Raw genomic sequence first — 15,742 nt, 5'->3', positions numbered from 1 at the left:
TGGGCCTTGGGATCCTAGAGCCGGTCTCTTGTGGGCCCTTTTTATACCCTGGCCAGTTCTCTCTCCCTGCTTGACCCCACCTGTTTCTGTGTACATTTATGCATGGGGCCACTGACGGGCTTGTGCTAATGGATAATTTAGAAGCTCCTCCCACACATGCTGGGATCATGCCCCCTGGCTTGTCATCTTTCCCTTCTCACCGTCACCAGTGTTGTAAGGATTGTGCACAGAGTGTCAGCCAGAGACACCACCCAACTTGTCCTCTCTTTAAGGGTCAGGTGGGTGCCCTCTGGCTGCAGGCCATGTTGGTCAACCTGAACGTGGGGAAGGCTGTCAGGATAGCCAGTCCTTGAGACCCCTACCGACCCCATTCCACTCTCTATCCTATTCCTTTCCTCCTCCCCGCGTGTTTAACTTCCACCCACCAGACAGAATGTGTGTGTTGGGAAAAGGGGCCAAACACAGCCAGTAGATTGTGGGGGTTCTGAGCACCATTGAGTCCCAAATTCCACTTTTGCTGATGACTCCTGGGCCCACCTGAGTCAGCTGGATGCAGTGCTAACACTGACCACTAGAGAGAACCAACCCCACACATTGCTCTCCCCTTTCCCTGAACCTTGGGGCGGAGGCGGGGGCGCTCCCCCAGGTCACTGGGGATGAAGAACCCAGACTCAAGATATTGCCTCAGCTCCTTGGACCTGTAGCAGAGATACAAAACCAAGAAACAGAAATCCCGGGAACAGACACGGACCACAAGCGCTTCCTCCCACAGCCCTGAAACCATCAGAGAATCTCAAGGTTGGAAGAGCTCTTGAAGATTTGAGTCTCAGGGGAACATCACACTCTGGGGACTGTTGTGGGGTGGGGGGAGGGGGGAAGGATAGCTTTAGGAGATATACCTAATGCTAAATGACAAGTTAATGGGTGCAGCACACCAGCATGGCACAGGTATACACATGTAACTAACCTGCACATTGTGCACATGTACCCTAAAACTTAAAGTAAAATAATAATAATAATTTAAAAAAAAGAAAAAAGAAAGATTTGAGTCTCTTCCCCAGCTTTGGAACTGAGAACACATCGCGCCGAAAGAGGCCCCATCCAGCCGTGGAAGCCCGTCCTCTTTTGTCTCTTCCTCCTTTCCAGACCTGTGTAGAGCTTATCCAGTTGTCAAAGGCCTGCCTGTGCATTCTCACGTCTGACCTGCCACTTATCTTGTGTAGGAGGTATGACTATCATCCCATTTCACAGATCGGGAGACTGAGGCTCAGAGAGACTGATTGCATGAGCTACCTCAGCCAGGGCAGCAGATCTCCACAACCTTGCTCTTCCCACATTGCGTCATTTAAAGTCCTTTCTCCAGGCTGGGCACGGTGGCTCATGCCTGTAATCCCAGCACTTTGGAAGACTGAGGTGGGTGGATCACTTGAGGTCAGGAGTTCAAGGCCAGACTAGCCAACATGGCAAAACTCCATCTCTTAAAAATACAAAAGTAGCTGTGTGTGGTGGCAGAAGCCTGCAATCCCAGTTACTCCGGAGGGCGAGGAGGTAGAATCGCTTGAACCCAGGACGCAGAGGTTGCCGTGAGCCAAGATCGGGCCACGGCACTCCAGCCTGGGCGCCAGAGTGAGACTCCATTTCAACAACCACAACAACGACAACAACAACAAAAGTCCTTTCTCCAGAGCAGGTGGTGTGGTGCTACTCAGTTATTTAGTTATTTTAGTTTCTTTTCTTTCTTTCTTTCTTTCCTTCCTTCCTTCCTTCCTTCCTTCCTTCCTTCCTTCCTTCTTTCTTTCTTTCTTTCTTTCTTTCTTTCTTTCTTTCTTTCTTTCTTTCTTTCTTCCTTTCTTTCTCTTTCTTTCTTGTTTTTGATGGAGTCTCATTCTGTCTCCCAGGATGGAGTGCAGTGGCATGATGTTGCCTCACTGCAACCTCCACCTCCTGGGTTCCAGTGATTCTCCCGCCTCAGCCTCCCCAGTAGCTGGGATTACAGGTGCCCGCCACTGTGCCGGGCTAAGTTTTGTACTTTTTTAGTAGAGACGGGGTTTCACTATGTTGGCCAGGCTGGTCTCGAGCTCTTGACTTTAGGGGATCCACCCTCCCTGGCCTCCCAAAGTACTGAGATTACTGGCATGAGTCACCGCTCCCAACCCAGTTATTTCAGCTTCTAAATCCCTCTGAGTGCAGGGATCCTGCCCCCAACACAAGGGGCCCTTTGCCTCATTTTGTCTTTCCATAAGGGGCAGATTGTTCTTTCCCAATTCTCAGGTGAGAATGGCCCAGTGGCATGGGGTGCCTTGTGGAAACCTCACAGCAGGACAAGGTGAAGGCAGAGAATGCCAGGACTGAGCCTCCTGTCTCCTGGTGCCCAGGGTTGGGGCTATTTCCATACCATCTGGAGGTCACAAGCATCAGATGCCCCCAGAGATGACAGCAGGAAAGAACACCCTCTCTAGTGGTGAAATCTTCCCCCACACTGAGTTTAAGAGCATCTAGCACTTGACACTGTAGAAACACAAGCAAACAAACAGGTAAACGCTTCCAGAAGTGGTTGGCAGTGGTGTTGGCAACCAACATTGAACACCCACACCCCTGTGGCCTAGGATGTGAATGCTGGGGCCCTGCCATCTCCCCACTTTCTGAGCAGAAGACAGAGCTCCTTTTTCTGCCGTCATTCCTGAAGCATCACCGGACCAGCACCCCAGACTCATCATCTGCTGGGAGGGCACTGTGCTGTGGGCTGTTCTCCACGCAGGCCTGTGTGAGGATCCAAGAGGGGTGTCATCAGTGATACCAGCTCTGAGAAATATGGGGTCAAGGCAGGGTGGAGTCACCACTTTCCCCTGCTCTTCCAGCACCAGCAAAGAGCAGGAGCCTGGTGGGAATGGAAGAGGGTCCCTGAGCTCCAAGTAGAAGAGGGTCCCTGCCTCCCACATCATTCTTCCTCCAATGTCAGCTGGGACAGGGAGCCCCCATGACAGGGCCTTTTAGCCAGTGCTGGGGATTTAGATGTGGATTTTCGGCCATGGAAGAAGTCTGCAGCCTCCCTTAGGAAAGAGGGTGGCAGGGGCACTAGTTGGGGACCACTACATAAGTCCGCAGGGGCACACAGGTGGCGAGGCTCCCCATGCAAGTTACTGCCAGGAACATGTGGGACCTGCCAGGGCAGGGGAGTGTCTCCTCTCACCTCTCCACTTCTGTTGACCCCAGAATTATGGTGACTCAGAGGACTCTAGGAACCCCTGGGGAAACACCTTTATAAGGGGTTACCATGGCAACCATGGACCAGAGGGAAGAACTGAGGCCCACAGGTGTGGGTAGAAGTCGATGATCATTTTCTCTAGTCTAGATCTTCCCAGAGCCTTGAGCAATGGAGACCACGTCTATCATTCATTGCTAGTAAGAAATCAACTTTGAATTAGACTTGGGATTCCCCTGACAGTACTGGGAAGTCGCCCACTGTTGGGGCATCACTTGAGGCCAGATCCCTGGCTGCTGCAGGCTGAGAGACTACCCAACAAGAGCCTCTACGTGGCCAGTGGGGAGAGGCTGGGCTTTGCACCTCTGGCGTCAGCTTCAAAAGGCTCAGGATAGGCCAGCGTGGTGGCTCATGCCTGTAATCCAAACACTTTGGGAGGCTGAGACATGTGGATCACCTGAAGTCAGGAGTTTGAGACCAGCGTGGCCAACATGGTGAAACTGATCTCTACTAAAAACAGAAAAATTAGCGGGGGTGGTGGCATTTGCCGGTAATCCTAGTTACTGGAGCGGCTGAGGCACGAGAATTGCTTGAACCCGGGAGGCAGAGGTTGTCATGAGCCGAGATCACACCACTGCACTCCAGCCAGGGCGAAGAAGTGAGACTGACTTTGTCTCAAAAACAAGCAAACAAACAAACAAACAAAGAAACAAACAAAACAACAAAAAACCAAAAAGAAAAGTAGAAAAATCCTCATCTCTGAGTTCACCGTTACCTAGCTCCTTACCCACTGAGAAGCAAACATGGGAAGCAGGGGCCCCAGGGCCACCATGGACAGAGCAGCGTTATCATTTAGTCCAAATCCAGAAGAACACCCTAGGTTTCATCTGGGACTCCCTACCGATAGAGAAGGTGGGAAAGAAGAGTTGGCTCAAAGCAGGGAGCTGCTAGTGCTCCCTTGGGAAGGAAAGCTGTTGGGTGGAGGGGACAGCATTTGGGTGAGGGGAGGAGAGGGAGCAGGGGGTGAAGGTAGGGAGGGAGTGTGGTGCACTGAACTCAGCTCTTTGGGAAACTGTTTTTGCAGACAAGCCATGGTTAGAGGAATCCAGTTGCCCTGGCAAACAGACCTGGCTGGAAGGGATGGAACATACGCTCGCCTGCGTCCCAAAGGGAAACCCAGCTCCAGCCTTGGTGTGTACCTGGAATGGGGTGGTCTTTGACCTTGAAGTGCCACAGAAGGCAACCCAGAAGCACACTGGAACCTACTGCTACACAGCCACTAACCAGCTGGGCTCTGTCAGCAAAGACATTGCTGTCATTGTTCAAGGTAACCTTTGCTGCCCTGCTGCCAGGCCCAGGATGGAAACCCCTCAGGGGTTTGGGATTCTTATCCAAGCATAAAAATAAGAAAGATTCTACTAGGTTGGGAAGAATGAGACTCAGAAGTGGGCCTGGTGGTCTGGGGTGGGTGATCCTTGTACTCCCAGACTTTCCTAACTCTATCTTCAGCGCTTGGGCAGGACTAGATGAAGGAATCAGCTCTACCCTCTTTGTCATTATTACTGTTGCCCTTGGAGTGGGTGTCATCACCATAGCACTGTATTTGAGTTATTGGCCCTGCAAAGTGGACAGGAGGAAATTGCTCTATAGGCAGAAAGAGGAGGACAAAGAGGAGGAAAGCCAGTTTGCTGTTCAGGAAGAGAAAAGTACAACTCATATAATTGACAGCTATTTGACTGAATGAGAGTTCTGCTACTGTGGTTTCCCAGGGAGGGAAGAAGGGATAGAGGAGAAAGGAAGAAACACAATGGCAGGCTGCATTACCCTTTGTGTACGTCTGTCCCGTAAAACAGTGTTTCAGGCCCCCATACCCCATGTCTTGTGTGTTCAATATGTCCACAAGATCACCTTTCTCTCTCTCTCTCTCTTTTCTTTTCTTTTTCTTTTTCTTTTTTTTTCGAGATGGAGTCTTGCTCTTGTTGCCTAGGCTGGAGTGCAATGATGCGATCCTGGCTCACTGCAACTTCAGCCTCCCAGGTTCAGGTGATTCTCCTGCCTCAGCCTCCCCAGTAGCTGAGATTACAGGTGCACACCACCATGCCTGTCTAATTTTTGTATTTTTCGTAGAGATGGGGTTTCACCATGTTGGCCGGGCTGGTCTCAAACTCCTGACCTCAAGTGATCCGGCCACCTCGGCCTCCCAAAGTGCTGGGATTACAGGTGTAAGCCACCGTGCCCAGCCACCTTTCTCTTTAGAGCTCACTCTAGTCATTAGGAATCTCAGTCTCAATGTTTGATTTGTAAGAAGGCCTCTTGCTCCTTGCCAGGTGCATCATCAGTCCACTCTTAGATCCAAAAAAAAAAAAAAAAAAGAAAAGATCCTGCCATTTCTTCATGGTTCTCACTGCCCTTTTCTCTTAAACATCATACTAAAGTCAGGCATATCTTAGAAATACAACTCATATTTCTTGGTTTTCTGATTACTAACTGGGAACTAAATTTGTAGTCCAAGGACAGGACTTTGAAGGGAGTAAGTATCAAATATGGGGCTAGGAATCAGAGCTCTGTTCCCATCTCCACTTTCCCTTGCTCCCCTGACCTGGGCTTCTGGAGTGCCAGCTCCCAGAGCTGAGCTTGTTGACATCATTAAGGATCAGTGGCAAGCTTCAACTCAGTAACCATCTGTTGTGGGTCTTGGGGGAGTATACAGATGGTAAGAAATTCCACTTCGGGCCAGACAGGCATCCTATCTAGCCCAGTGTTCTATCTCTGAAGTAGAAGGTAGAGTTCTTCCATGAAATTGGCCTCATAGGTTAAGAGCTCCAAACATCTCTGAATTCCTTTTCATAGAGTGATCAACTGTGAGTTTGCATTTGCCAGTTTTCTTTTTTTTACCCATATGGGCATCTAGGTTAAAGTTCCAATCTTTACTCTCCCTTTTCATCAATAAGTGCATATTTTCTTCTGTCTGTAAACAATTTCCTTGAAGCTTCAAGAGGAATCTTCTTGTCAAAATGTTCATATGATTTTATGATTCAGCTTCTTTCCCTGTCCTTGGGAAAGAGTATATTCACCCTCGGAGAAGGCGTGAGGAATCATAAAACCAGATCTTTTCTCCCAAATCAGTCAAGAAATGTTCACTGGAATGTTGCTATGGTAAAAATAAAAGTGGTTTTATGATGTCCAAATGCAGTTTCCTTCTCTTCTGTGTCATTGCTAAAAGCTCTTATGTCAAATGGCTGCATTTTATAACTTTTTTTTTTTAGATGGAGTCTCGCTCTTTGCCTAGGCTGGAGTGCAGTGGTGTGATTTCGGCCCACTTCAAACTCCACCCCCGGGTTGAAGCAATTCTCTGCCTCAGCCTCTATAGATTAAGAGTAGCTGGGATTATAGGCACCCACCACCATGACCAGCTAATTTTTTGTATTTTTAGTAGAGACAGGGTTTCACCACCTTGGCCAGGCTGATCTTGAAGTCCTGACCTCGTGATCTACCCACTTCAGCCTTCTAAAGTGCTGGGATTACAGGCCTGAGCCACCACTCCCGGCTGCATTTTATAACTTTAAGTACAATTTCTAACGAAAAAATACCGTGTTGATAGCATAAACAACCAGCCCAGGGCAGGGGGTGCATTAACTGAGGGCAGCAGCCTATTTGACCTGCTTTCAAAACTGAAATTCAGGCTGGTGTGGTGGCTCACGCCTGTAATCCCAGCACTTTGGGAGGCTGAGGCGGGTGAATCACTTGAGCCCTGGAGTTTGCGAATAGCCTGGGCAACATGGCAAAACCCCATTTCTACAAAAAATACAAAACTTAGCCAGGTATAGTGGCACATGCATGTAGTCCCAGCTATTTGTGAGTCTGAGGTGGGAGGACCATTTGGGCATGGGAGGTGGAGGGTTGCAGTGAGTTGAGATCATGCACTGCACTCCAGACTGGGAGACGGAGCCAGGCCCTGTCTCAAAAGCAAAATAAAGGAAACAAAAATGAAAGCTAAAGTTCAGACTTCCAGATAGAGAGAGGTCCATAGCCTTCCAAATTGCAGATACCAGCTAGAAAAAACCATGGCACCAGACAGCAGAGGGAAAACGTTTTCCCATTCTTCCCAGACCTCTTCTGAGTCTGGTGCTATAGATTAAGTGTAAAAGTAACGCTTTGGTTTCACCACATACAAGGCAGTGGGGATACAGTGGTGAACAAAACATTGTTCCTGGCTTCCAAAAATATATTAGGAAAGCTAGACAAACAAGTAGGAGATTACATTTGTGCATGAACTCCTGTGAGTGGGAAAACAGATTGTTAAGAGAAAGCATAACTCGGATCAAGGAAGGCTTCCTGGAGGGACACAAAATATCTTGACTTTGTAAAATAGCATCATCCCCGAACATGACCTTTAAAACCTCAATGTTTCCACTAGGTGGAGCTACTGCTCCTTCATCATGTGAGTCTAATATAAATCATCCACCTTCCCTGAATTGAGCATTTGGGGAAGTAAGAAGCAGGTTTAAGAGACGGGAGTATAGAGCCACCCCATGCAGGGATCCACAGCCATTTTGGTGTCAGGATCAGCCGCATCAGGGCTGTAGTTATCCTGTATCTGCAAACCCTGCCTCATGGCCTCAGTGCCTTGAAGCACAGCGAATCCGAAAAGGAAGGGAAAAATGAGCCAGGCATGCTGGTGTGCACCTGTAATCCCAGCTACTGGGGAGGCTGAGGAAGAAGAATCGCTTGAACCCGGGATACGGAGGTTGCAGTGAGCCAAGATTGCACCATTGCACTCCAGCCTGGGCAACAGAGTGACACCCCATCTTGAAGAGAACAAAAACAAAAGCAAACAAACAAAAAACAAAACAAACAAAACCAAAAAAGGAGGGAAGAAGGGGGCCACTTGGACTTTCTAGTTCCAGCAGGGAGATCCTGGAGGCTTAGCAGGCTGCTGCCTTTGCTTCTCACTGCCACAGGGTGTCAGTGTGGACAGATGGTCCCACACAGTACCCTCAAACCAAGCGGGTCTGCAGATCCGGGTTCCCAGCTGCTGTGGATCTCTGAGGGAGGATGATCTGCTTCTTCGGGGCCTGGTCCAGCTGTGGGTATCCTCTTGCTGAGGTTTCCGGGGTTCCAGTTCTTAGAGCTCAGTAGTTTGGATGAGCCATCCCGCAAAACTCTTCAGAGTAGGCTGGGCTGTTTCCCTTGTAGACTTGGAACCTCTGTTCACTTTCCTTCCCGAAGGATCCACACAACCAGTGGTTAGGCAGCCTGTTCTCACTGATTCTTTTTTTTTTTTTTTGGAGACAGAGTCTCGCTCTGTCTCCCAGGCTGGAGTGCAGTGGCGCAATCTCGGCTCACTGCAACTTCTGCTTCCTGGCTTCAAGCAATTTTCCTGCCTCAGCCTCTGGAGTAGCTGGGATTACAGGTGTCTGCCACCACACCCGGCTAATTTTTGTGTTATTAGTAGAGACAGGATTTCATCATGTTGGCTAGGCTGGTCTCAAACTCCTGACCTCAGGTGATCTGCCCAGCTTGGCCTCTGAAAATGCTGGGAGTACAGGCGTGAGCCACCATGCCCGGCTTCATTGATTCTTAAAGTAGGAAGGGTCTCATATCTCTTTTCCAGTATAATAGAGCTTCTAAGGGTAGCTGCCTCATTGTCTATAGGAGGAGGCCCCACCCTCTAAATGGTTTTGATCATATTCTTCCTGAACATTAAAGCAACCAGCTTATGCTTAAATTGCAGCTACCTTGATTATCTCCAGAGGAAGAGTGGCCTTTAATACTCCAAAAGTTTACCCTCTTTCTTATTATTTTTGAGAGAGAATCTTGCTCAGCCACCCAGCTGGAGTGCAGTGGCATGATGGGCTCAGTGCAACTCTGCCTCCCGGGCTCAAGTGATTCTCGTGCCTCAGTAGCTGGGAATACAGGTGTGCACCACCACACCTGGTAATTTTTGTATTTTTAGTCAGAGACGGGGTGCCACCATGTTGGCCAGGCTTGTCTCAAACTTCTGACCTCCACCCGCCTCAGCCCTCCAAAGTGCTGAGATAACTGGCGTGAACCACCGTGCCTGGCCGTTTATCCTCTCAAGGATGGTCAGGGTGACATTCTGGTGTCTTTCTCTCTAGACATGAGAAAGCATAAGTTACATCGTTAGTGGGACTTCTTACCATAGGATTAATAATAGTATTTACATTAGAGAATTATAATTAGAAAGAAATGACACAATACTTGCAATAAACTAGCATGGTGCTGGAGATATGTGTTCACATTAGTTGTTTTTTATTATTACACTGATAATTCTGGTGGTAATTAAGCACATCATTATAATCACAGTAAACTCAAAGCAAGAATCAGAAATCCATGATAACCATGAGGGCCATCAAAGGTCATATACACTGTGCACAGCTTTCCGATTTTTCTAGTCTTTTTCTTGCTCCTTCCCCTACTTTCCCCCCAGTTTGGTGCCCTAAGATTTAGGACTACTAATAGGGTGACCAGTCCTGTGAGCTGAGTGTTCATTCAGCTGAGGGATCCTGGAAGGAACGTGGGACTTTCAGTGTTGACATTGAGAAAGTCTCCTGCAAACCAGGACGAGTTGGTGACCCTAATCCCAGCGGTGCTCATTGTGTGCCTCAGCACTTCAGGGCCTTCTGAATTAGAGAAGCAGCCAGGCAAAGTGTCAGCTTGTCTTGGCCTAGAAGCCCAGACCCTGTAATTCAGAAGAAAAGGGAAGGGGTCAGTTCTGCTCTCAACTGTGTATAAAGGGACAGAACCCACCATGTGTATTTCGACAATGCTCATGGAAGAAATTCAGAATTGGTCACATTAGGTTAGGGTAAATTCAAAAAAAAATGACAGAGTCAGTAAAACATTATGCCAGGGGTCAAGGGTGACTGGAGCTCTGCCTGCTGAACTCTTCCCTGTGCAAGTCTCGCTAATCTTATCTTCAAGAAGAGTTTTCATTAGAAAATACCATTAAGGGCCAGGACTGGTGGCTCCTGCCTGTGATCCTATCACTTTGGGAGGCCAAGGAGGGTGGATCACCTGAGGCCAGGAGTTTGAGACCAGCCTGGCCAACATGGCGAAACCCTGTCTTTACCAAAAATACAAAAATCTGCCCTGTGTGGTGGTGCACACTTATAATCCCAGCTACTCAGGAGGCTGAGGCATGAGAATCACTTGAACCTGGGAGGAGGCGGAGGTTGCAGTGAGCCAAGATCCCACCACTGCACTCCAGCCTCTGTCTCAAAAACAAAAACAAAAACAAAAAGAAACTATTAACAATTTTTAGTTGTGAGAAGATACAAACGTTTCCATCTTAACCATTTTGCCTGTACAGTTCAGTGACGTCAAGTACATTGACATCGTCATGCAACCATCACCACCATCCATCTCCGGAACCCTTTTCATCTTGCACAGCTGAAACCCTGTGCTCATTAAATAGCTCCCTATTCCATCCCTCCCCACAGCCACTGGCAGCCACCATCCTACTTTTTGTCTCTATGAATTTGACTGCTCTGAGTACCTCATCTGACTGGAATCAGAGAGTATTTGTCTTTTTGTGACTGGCTCACGATAAACACTTTTAGATGACTGGTTGGAATTAGGAGCAGGTGGCACCACAACTGGCCCAGGCTTCTCATCTCCTTTTTCTCCTTTTTCCCTGTTCCACCGATACAACAGCTGTGGACACATGAGTCTCATCTTTGCGGTCCCTAACACCGTGGTTCTCAACCTTGTTTACATGTTAGAATCACCTGGGAAAGTTTTCAAACTACTCTTGCCTGGACCACATTCCAGGCTGATTATATCAGAATCTCAGGGAGTGAGGGCTCACGAATGCATCGTTTAGAAAACACCCTAGGCATCTCAAATTTGCAGCGGAAATTGCTGTCCACACCAAGCTGATGAGCTGAAAGGTAGAGTAACAGTGGGTAAATCAAAGAGTTTAAAGTAGATGGTCTTTAAGGTCTTTTTATATTCTAAAATGTGCAAAGTCAGCTAGTATCTAATTCTCAACCAGCAGTGGTTGAGTGGATTCTCCTACACCCGAGGGGAGCTGGGTGGACGGCCTCTGGAGTGTGGCTCCCCCTGCAGTTCAGTTATATGTTATGACCACCCCACTTTAGAACCCTCTTAGCCACCCAAGTAGGCGCTGGACATTGTCATTCCCCTGTCACGTGCATTCAACAAATACTTATTAAGATGGCTCAGATTTCCTTTTAAAACACGCAAGCTGAGAGATAATTATAATTGTGCTCATTCCATCGACTTCTAAAGACTGAGATTTCTGAATAATTTTAAGGCCAAATGAAGGACATTGCAGGAATATTGATTCCAGCTTCATGCAAGAAATAGTTTTCTGCAATGAGAGTGGTTTAATAGAATGAGGAGCCTTGTGAAAGTGATTCCCTTGGTTCTAGTGCTACACACTCGTAATTGGAATACTGACTGTAATGGATGCTGTAGGATAAGATTCCCAAAGTGGAAGAAACTAGACTGACTTATGAGGCCCTTCTAACTCCAAAATGCCATAATTTTGAAGCCCGATAGTAGAACAATGCAAGATGCAGGAATGGCTTCTGAGCTGACAAATGCAGCAGCTCCAGAATTCTGATTAGTTCAACTTTCAACCACTTCCCAAGGACTGAGTTATTAATGGTAAAATAGCCAAAAATGAACACAAGTGGTTCTTGTTATCAAGAAAATTCATTATAGCACATAAGAATCAGAACTTCTAAAGAAGATTAATTAGGGAGTTGATTATTTGCATTGCAAAACAATTCCTGACTTCATGAAATCATTTTTGGATACTAGAGTTCCTGTGAGCATCTTAGTATCGATTTATAGGTCACCAGTCACTTAGCCAAGGTGCTTGGGAGAGTAAAATCTTAACTAACCGCTGCTCTTTAGTGCTTATTTGGAAATAATAAACATATGAGATGTTTATTATTTCCTAATTGTCATTAGGAAAACAATATAATTTCACTACAGGTATTTAGACACTCCATCAGAAAACACAAAACATCCAAAAATTCAATGCAGAAATAGCTAGAATTTCTTGAGTACTATAATATATCAAAAATACCATTGCATTTAGTCCTCACATAATCCTTGTAAAGCAATATATTATTATCTCAGCTTGGTCAAGTTATTTATTCAGCGGCACTAAATTACATACAGCCCAAATCTTTCTGATTCTTTCCCTTACACCAAGTTACCCCAATCAACATCTCTTAGAACAAAATTGCTCACAGACAGCTTGGAGACCATGTGTGTTTGGGTTAATTTTTGCCCTTAAAAGATTTTCAATATGTGTTGCCAGTGTTTAAATGTTAGCTTTCATGTAAAAGTCTGGATGTCCTGGCTGTCTCAAAGGATCAGAAGGTCTGGAAGCCGTGTCCCTGCAGTCCTGATGGTGACAGGCTGGGTGGGTCCCACCTCAGCAGGGGCTTGAGTTCTGCAGATTGTGCTGGTTCCCACCCCTCTGTGTTGCATCCCCCGAAGGGAAGCGAGTGTCATCTGGGATTTATCCCTTCCCATCCAGCCCTCATTGCTTACGTTGTTATCTACCTGGAACCTGTTGGCACTGCACTTACAATCCCAAATAAAATCTCTCTTCCACTTCCCTTGCCCTAATTCAGATTCCAAATACTCTGGTTCCATATGTCTCAAACTCATTTTTGTATTGTTCTCATTTCCCAAGAGTAGTTGGGCTTAAGGAATATTCATCTTAAAATTCTTCTGAACACAAGTAATTCTATGCCATTGTTTCCTCACCTGTTGGGGAGTTTTTGCCTCTGCACTTAATAGGCCATCTTGTTTTCATTTCTTCCCACTCCTGGGGGGCTAGGTTTGGTGTTGCTGGTGATGGTGGGGGAGGAAGAAATGCCTTCAAGTCATCTCTGAGATGACCAATGAGCTGTGACCAGCAAGCTGGGACCACTGAGCTGGTGGAATGGCCTTAGTGAGTAATAGACAGCAGTGATGTGTCAGCTTTTTTCTGGCCCAGGAACAGCCAAACCTCTTATATTTCAGCGGCCTAGTTCCCAATAGACCCTGAAGGCCCTCCAGGTCTTCTTTCCACCTACCCCTTGCTCCATACCACCACCTTCCACCTCATAATATTATAGAAGGACACCTAGTCAGACAAAATGATGCAACTTAATTTTATTAGGACAAGGCTGGTGGGCACTGGAGTGGCACCTTCAGGGCCAGGAGAGGCACTGGGGAGGGTTCACAGGATGCTACTTGGGCACCTAGAAGCCACAGCTGCCCTCCACAGAGCGGCACTGCACCATGCGCAGGAATGTCTCGACCTTGTCCATGTCCTTCCTGAAGCAGTGGAGCAGCCCGTAGTTCTTGAGCAGTGCTTCATGGTTGTGCGAGTTTGTGTCAAACTTGCTGTAGGTCTGCTTGAGGATCTGCCCAGTCCGGCGGCTGCCGTCTTCCAGCCTCTGCAAAGTGAAGGAAGAGAAGGAGAGGCCAAGCGCTTGGGCGCTGTTCCCTCCCTCTCTCGTTCATCCATTTTCCTCCCTCCCCTTCAGGGTGTAGAGAAAGGCCTGGAGGATTCACCAGGCGAAATGAAGAATAAGGTGAGTTCTCTTGGGTCAGCGCCTTACTGCTAAAAAGAGGGCAGCAGTGTTTCTCTCCCCCAGCCCTCGAAGCCAGTGGGGTTCCAGGATTGGCGACCCCTGGCGCCACCCTCACCCCCATCAGCGTTTGGATGCCTTCCTCTAGGTCCTTTAGGAGGTGATAGTCATCGCTGTCCGAGGTGTCATACACCAGGTTGTTGGCGAACATACTCCTGAGGAACCGCACGGGCTCCAGCCACGACTCGATGAGCAGCAGGGAGATTCGGAGCAGCTCTAAGTTCTGCAGGGGAAGGACCGGCAGTGGCTGTGCTGCCCGGGGGCTCTGACCACAGGTCTCCCCCATCCCCGCCTAGGGGAGACGGCAGCCACTCACGGATTTCTGTTGCGTTTCCTCCATGTTGGAGGGTGTCGGAATAGAGTCTGAGAAGCAGAAGGAGGTCTGGGAGTTATGCAGGAATGAATACTTCTGTTCCTTTGGGATATAGGCTTCTTCCTAGGAGAAGGACCCCCCACCAAGAAGGACCGCTGCTTTCTATGCTGGAGACCAGCTCCCATTGTTACTTTTCTGGGAACCTGGCTCAGCCTATGCTCATCTGCCTGCATTTTCGCTTCAGAAAACAACCCTGAGCTCCTTAGTCTCCTCCCATTACTTCCCCAGTGGGGGAAAGTCACCCCTTCTTGCCACCCCTGACCCGCACCCATTCCCCAAGAACTTACAAACTCCTGGTAGGTGTCAATGGCCAACTGGTGTGCGCGATGGGCTTGGAGCATAGCGTGGTCAAAAAGCCTGGATAACGGAACGGTTTGGACGGCACCAGCCTCTTGACGCCAGGGCAGGCAGAGCAGGGCAAAAGCCAGGAGCAGGGACGTCCGGGAGCCTGGGGGAGAAACCGGAGGGCAATGGAGGGAGCCGGAGAGGAAGAGGCCAGCGCTCTCCCTGCTCCAGGAGCTGTTTGTTTTTTTCTCTCTCTCCATCCCTCCAGAGACCAGGAACATTCAGAGATTGGCCAAATATCTGGCCTTAGGTGGCGATACTCACGTTCAGAAGCCCCAAACCTGAGGGTTTGTGCCCCTGTCCCATCTACAGGGCGCCGCCTCTCCCCTCAGGACGCGTTGTGCCCAAAGGGATTTTAGGGGCGCTTACCTGGAGCCATTGCAGCTAGGTGAGCTGTCCACAGGACCCTGAGTGGTTCGGGGAGTTGGGCCTTGGGATCCTAGAGCCGGTCTCTTGTGGGCCCTTTTTATACCCTGGCCAGTTCTCTCTCCCTGCTTGACCCCACCTGTTTCTGTGTACATTTATGCATGGGGCCACTGACGGGCTTGTGCTAATGGATAATTTAGAAGCTCCTCCCACACATGCTGGGATCATGCCCCCTGGCTTGTCATCTTTCCCTTCTCACCGTCACCAGTGTTGTAAGGATTGTGCACAGAGTGTCAGCCAGAGACACCACCCAACTTGTCCTCTCTTTAAGGGTCAGGTGGGTGCCCTCTGGCTGCAGGCCATGTTGGTCAACCTGAACGTGGGGAAGGCTGTCAGGATAGCCAGTCCTTGAGACCCCTACCGACCCCATTCCACTCTCTATCCTATTCCTTTCCTCCTCCCCGCGTGTTTAACTTCCACCCACCAGACAGAATGTGTGTGTTGGGAAAAGGGGCCAAACACAGCCAGTAGATTGTGGGGGTTCTGAGCACCATTGAGTCCCAAATTCCACTTTTGCTGATGACTCCTGGGCCCACCTGAGTCAGCTGGATGCAGTGCTAACACTGACCACTAGAGAGAACCAACCCCACACATTGCTCTCCCCTTTCCCTGAACCTTGGGGCGGAGGCGGGGGCGCTCCCCCAGGTCACTGGGGATGAAGAACCCAGACTCAAGATATTGCCTCAGCTCCTTGGACCTGTAGCAGAGATACAAAACCAAGAAACAGAAATCCCGGGAACAGACACGGAC

At 48.6% G+C, this 15,742-nt stretch overlaps 1 protein-coding gene across 1 annotated transcript; it reads right to left on the bottom strand.

Moving 5' to 3' along the window:
- Positions 1–13,419: 13,419 nt before the first annotated feature.
- LOC134756429 (chorionic somatomammotropin hormone 1-like) lies at positions 13,420–14,991 on the bottom strand. The gene is made up of 4 exons (XM_063705939.1): positions 14,936–14,991; positions 14,509–14,669; positions 14,165–14,284; positions 13,420–14,071 (listed from the first exon to the last, which is right to left on the bottom strand). Exons 1-4 carry the CDS (start codon positions 14,943–14,945, stop codon positions 13,592–13,594), a joined length of 771 nt encoding a protein of 256 aa, XP_063562009.1. The 5' UTR covers positions 14,946–14,991; the 3' UTR covers positions 13,420–13,591.
- Positions 14,992–15,742: the final 751 nt, after the last annotated feature.

Source organism: Gorilla gorilla, chromosome 4 (assembly GCF_029281585.2).
Source record: "Gorilla gorilla gorilla isolate KB3781 chromosome 4, NHGRI_mGorGor1-v2.1_pri, whole genome shotgun sequence".
Taxonomy (NCBI): domain Eukaryota; kingdom Metazoa; phylum Chordata; class Mammalia; order Primates; family Hominidae; genus Gorilla; species Gorilla gorilla.
Note: the sequence above shows the minus strand (reverse complement) of the source record. Positions and strands in the feature narration are given on the sequence as shown.

What these genes read in the sequence shown, in the direction of transcription:
- LOC134756429 (XM_063705939.1), bottom strand. An exon ending in TTGACACCTACCAGGAGTTT is followed by an intron (nt 14,285 to 14,508) that starts GTAAGTTCTTGG and finishes TCCTTCTCCTAG; the next exon opens with GAAGAAGCCTATATCCCAAA. An exon ending in AGGAAACGCAACAGAAATCC is followed by an intron (nt 14,072 to 14,164) that starts GTGAGTGGCTGC and finishes CTTCCCCTGCAG; the next exon opens with AACTTAGAGCTGCTCCGAAT.